Raw genomic sequence first — 4,841 nt, 5'->3', positions numbered from 1 at the left:
TATCAGATAATTTACAGGTAACTTATTAGTTACCGGAAAATATGGTTTATTTGACTAGTTTTGACAAGTTCAAGTATTTAATTGCACATTTTTAAAATTCATATACTTAATTAATTACATTTTCACCTAATGTTGAAGAGTGTATTTGACTCTTTTCTGAAGGTTCTCTGGTCCAAGGTTTTTTTTTTTTTAAATCCTCTTGTCCAAGGTATAATTTGCCGTTAATTGAGGAATGCAAAAGCACAAGAATATAAACACTTCATTTTATTGCAAGGTATAAACTCAAAACAAAAACATAGTATCACTATAACCATACATGCTGTAAAATAAAATCCATCACAGGTCTTCGATTATGATGCAAAGGTCTGCAAATCTACCACAAGGAATTGTAAAAGATGCTAAATTTTCATTTGAATACAGAAAAACTCAATATATTAGCTAAATAGCCATTAAAATACAGGGAAAAAAAAAGTTCATGTCTTTGAGACTTATTGTTTAAAAAAATTTAACCAAGCCGGAAAATTAGACAGAAAAATCCCCCAAAAAGCCTAAAAACTAGAGAGCAATAGATCCTGTTTTGGAAAAGCATTACTGACAAGCCTCTTAATCAAACAACAAATCTAGGAAACCAAAACTTGCTTAGTACTTGTAATCCTTGACGTGAAGGCTCTCAGAAGCGCCCTCACAGAGGTTAGCTGAACCAGCATAGGTTCCAAGGGTTGCCTCGGAATTGGCTTTGCACCTTGCAAGGAGAGCGTCCTGAGCCTTCTTGACATTCTCCTCCTTCCCGGCCCATGCCTTGAGGGTGCTTTGCTGAAGGGCACGTCCAAAGGAGAAGGAAAGGCTCCATGGCTTCTTGGTCTTTAGCTTGTTCATGGCATTGAGGTTCACGGTGGCCTCCTCCTCGCTCTGGCCACCGGACAAGAACACCACAGCGGGGACTGCAGGTGGCATGGTTCGTTGCAAGGCACGGACAGTGTACTCGGCTACCACCTCTGGTGCAACCTTGGCAGAGTCGGATCCAGGAGTGACCATGTTGGGCTTTAACAGGGTACCCTCAAGGAGGACATGGTGGTCGTTGAGGGCCTTGTAGCAGGCAGCAAGAACGCGCTCCGTTACATCTGCACATTTGTTAATGTCATGAGGTCCATCGACAAGGATCTCGGGCTCAACAATGGGTACAAGACCATTCTGCTGGCAGATAATTGCATAGCGGGCTAGGCCATTGGCATTCTCATTGATAGCAAGCTGTGATGGCTCATTGGGTCCAATCTTCAGCACAGCTCGCCATTTAGCAAACCTAGCACCAGCCTCGTAATACTTCTTGCAGCGCTCAGCTAGGCCATCAAGACCCTGAGTAGTAGTCTCGCCCTTGGTTCCAGGAAGCTCAACGGTACCCTTGTCAACCTTGATCCCGGGAAGGACTCCACCCTGCTTCAGGAGCTCAACGAAGGGCTTGCCTGAAAATTAAAGCAATAGTTAATACCACCACATGAAAAATGGTAAAAAAGGCTTCCATTTTGTTTTTTTCGTAATACCACATGCAGTCTTCTGGTAAAGGGTTTCCTCAAACAAGATAACTCCACTGAGATACTGAAGAGCACCAGGAGTTGTGAAAAGCAACTCGCGAAGAGCCCGCCTATTTTCCTCAACATTCTCAACATTGATGCTTGCTAGACGCTTGCCAATTGTACCGGTGGACTCGTCAGCAGCAAGGATACCCTTTCCAGGGGTGCCAATGTAGGTAGCATTAGCAATGAGCTCATCTGCAGAAATTAAAATAAAGATATATCAATAATCCAACCATTACAGTCCAAATCATAGATAAATCAATGTCTTAACCATTTAAAGTTGGAAAACTTAACTTACTTCTCCAAATTACTATCTAGAATATCACATCCAAATACACTAATTTAACTGCAATTTTTCCCATTTTTGAATAGCAAATCCAAACTGCAATTTGTCTCATCACAAATTAAATCTCAGAAAATTTTAAAAAGGTACAACGGACAAGCACAAAAAGCACAAGAGTAGCAGATCTAACATTAAAAACTGCCACTTCGAACAACTGATTTCTTTTACAAATGTATATCAATCAATTAAAAATGTCAATGGCATAATTAGCCTATCAGCCAATTTTGACCTATTTAACCATTATTAATTGTTTGACTTGGTTAAAATATCAATATAAAAGTCTGGTTAATAAGCTTTTTGTAACTCTAAAATACTAAATTTCAAAAGTCTAATCAAAGCAACATTTTCAATTAGATCAAAAAAATTATACCAAACACTGAAACACCTATAAGCTAACAGCTAATTTACCAAGCAATTTTCTACAATCCGCTAATATTATCAATTAATTATACCTTCTAACGCATGTTAGCTATTTACCGAACAGGGCCAATATCTTCCATAAACACTATTAGTATCATAAACTACAATAACGCATCAGGGTTAGTACCATAATCACTACACCATTAACTGCAACACTCTTAAGACAATAGTCAATAAAACACAACGTAAAACATAGTGACAGTGATCGTGGAATTAAAAGAACCAAATGCAGAACAAACATATCTGCATAGGATTATAAGAGAAAGCAGAACAAACAGAAACAACCCAGATCCAAACGACCAGGGATTACACACCCGATCAACCAAATGATTCTAGATTTAATGCCCAACAGTAGACGAGATCAAACTAGGATAAAAAAAAAAACATGGTTGAGAGAATGTACCGGCGTATTTTCCTCTGTAGCAAGACATGGTGGGTTTTTGGAGAAGAGCTTAGCGATGAAAGAGATTTGGAAGAGCGAAGAAAACGTAGTGCAAAGCGGTATGAAGGGAGAAGAGGGTATATAGGGGTTTATAAATAGGAGAAATTAAGTCAGAAAACAACAAAACAATTAAGAATTGATTTCATCGACATTTCTATGATTCTCTTACCGGAAACCCGTCACAAGGCAGTTTTATGGTTTTGTATTTTTTGGTTAAGAAAATGTGCAGAAACTTTCAATTTTGATTTTCGATTATTATATCCATATTTTAATTTTTTTTGGATATATATCGTTTTAATTTTTAAATTTTTACAACAGTAATTCCTCTGTTTAACACAACCAATTTTATTCAAAAGTTCTACACTTTAAAAACATTATACATACGTACACACACATATATATATATAGAATAGAGACCAGATGTAAATGTTGTTGTCCAGGTAAAATATGCGGTGAGATAATATCCATTAATCTTATCAAAATCAACGTCTAGGATGAACACGGAATAAAAATAAAACGCGGTAACAATTTAGTCATTTTGCGTATTATTCAAACTTAAGGTGCGTGTTTTCTATTATTAAGGTGCGCCGTGTTAATACTTAAGGTGCGTCACAAGTTTCAAACTGACGCACCTTATGTGTCGAACTTATGCACCTTAAGTGTCAAACTAATGCGCTTTAAATGTCAAATTGATGCGCTTTAAATGTCAAACTGATGCACTTAAGTGTCGAACTGACATACCTTAAGTGTCAAACTAATGCACCTCGCACCTTCAATTTTATGTTATGCGCTAAATTACCACAATGCTATCGCATTTTTTTTTTAATTTTTCATCATTTTGGACCGTTCATTTGGCTTGATCAATTGAGATTCCACCCCATTTTTTACCAGAGAGCTCCTTCACATTATATATATATATACCAACTTTCATTGTGAATAATTTTGTAAAAATAATTAGTTTATATAAAATTAATATGACTTTTGTATTCACTAAGACCTTGTGGTCAAGTGATACCAAATTACACTCCATATGAGAGGTTGTGGGTTGTGGGAGGATAATGCAGTATAACAGAGTTAGTAGTACTAAAAAAATGACTACTATATTAAATAGTAAAAAAGAAAATAAATTAAAATGATGAAAATCCCCTGGCGTGACCACTGGAATTGGACGGCGACTTTCACAGTTTACTGCAAGAAAAGTTGTGAGCCATTGGTAGGCCGAAACACACACGTGACTATACCAACAATGGTAAGTGAAACCTACCCAGTACTTTTTTTTAATTTAATGTAAATAAATACGGAGTATATTACTACATATATTCCATTTATATGATCTATGTATTATTATTGGTCTGATTTGGTTTAAACTTAATGGGGTAGTTTAAGTGGCAAGTTAATTTTTTTTGTGAGAAAAAATTTTGGGAAATGTTAGGTTCGATTCCCACAAGTGACGATTATAGTTGTTAACTCCATGTTCACAGTTTTATAACTATGTTCACAATTTTATAACTCTATATTCACAATTTCATAACAGTATCAAAACTCAATGTTCAACATTATAACACAATTTTTGAATCTATATAACAAAATTGCCTGACGATTCCCCTGGGTCAGCTCCCGTGCCAACACCATCTTCATCTCTAATATTATAGATCAGATACTAATTCCAATCGTTATTGAAACTCTTCGATAGTTGTTTAATCCTCTTTGATTGGGTCAACCTGCAAATAAGATTTCTAACAAATTCATTATTTATTTTTATCTTTATTTTATTTTATATTTTATATTTTATTTATTTATTTTTGTATTTATTTTGTAGTTTTTTTAGAACCGTCACTGCACATGGCAGTCGGCTGATTGGCCGACTAAGCTATGGCAGCTCTCTCTCTCTCTCTCTTTGTATGTGTGTGTGTGTGTATATATATATATATATATATATATATATATATATATATTCTTTTATACCCTGCGGTGGGGATATGTTGTCCATCACCCAGTCTCCCACTTTTTTGAGATTTTATTTATGCGAAGTCTCTCGAAAGTATACTGAGAGTTTTTTTTTTTT

At 35.8% G+C, this 4,841-nt stretch overlaps 1 protein-coding gene across 1 annotated transcript; it reads right to left on the bottom strand.

Annotated features, from left to right (window-relative positions):
• Nucleotides 1–386: 386 nt before the first annotated feature.
• Nucleotides 387–2,923, bottom strand: LOC116015406 (fructose-bisphosphate aldolase 6, cytosolic). Its single transcript, XM_031255464.1, has 3 exons — nucleotides 2,738–2,923; nucleotides 1,539–1,766; nucleotides 387–1,460 (listed from the first exon to the last, which is right to left on the bottom strand). The coding sequence occupies exons 1-3, from the start codon at nucleotides 2,763–2,765 to the stop codon at nucleotides 640–642; spliced, it is 1,077 nt and encodes a 358-aa protein (XP_031111324.1). The 5' UTR covers nucleotides 2,766–2,923; the 3' UTR covers nucleotides 387–639.
• Between the last annotated feature and the right edge of the window lie 1,918 nt (nucleotides 2,924–4,841).

This window comes from Ipomoea triloba, chromosome 1 (assembly GCF_003576645.1).
Source record: "Ipomoea triloba cultivar NCNSP0323 chromosome 1, ASM357664v1".
Lineage (NCBI taxonomy): Eukaryota > Viridiplantae > Streptophyta > Magnoliopsida > Solanales > Convolvulaceae > Ipomoea > Ipomoea triloba.
Note: the sequence above shows the minus strand (reverse complement) of the source record. Positions and strands in the feature narration are given on the sequence as shown.

Excerpts from the sequence above, each read along its gene's own strand:
- LOC116015406 (XM_031255464.1), bottom strand. The coding sequence starts at position 2,765 with ATGTCTTGCTACAGAGGAAAATACGCCG. Across the intron at positions 1,767-2,737 it reads CTACAGAGGAAAATACGCCG|ATGAGCTCATTGCTAATGCT; the intron begins GTACATTCTCTC and ends TAATTTCTGCAG. Across the intron at positions 1,461-1,538 it reads TTACCAGAAGACTGCATGTG|GCAAGCCCTTCGTTGAGCTC; the intron begins GTATTACGAAAA and ends TTTAATTTTCAG.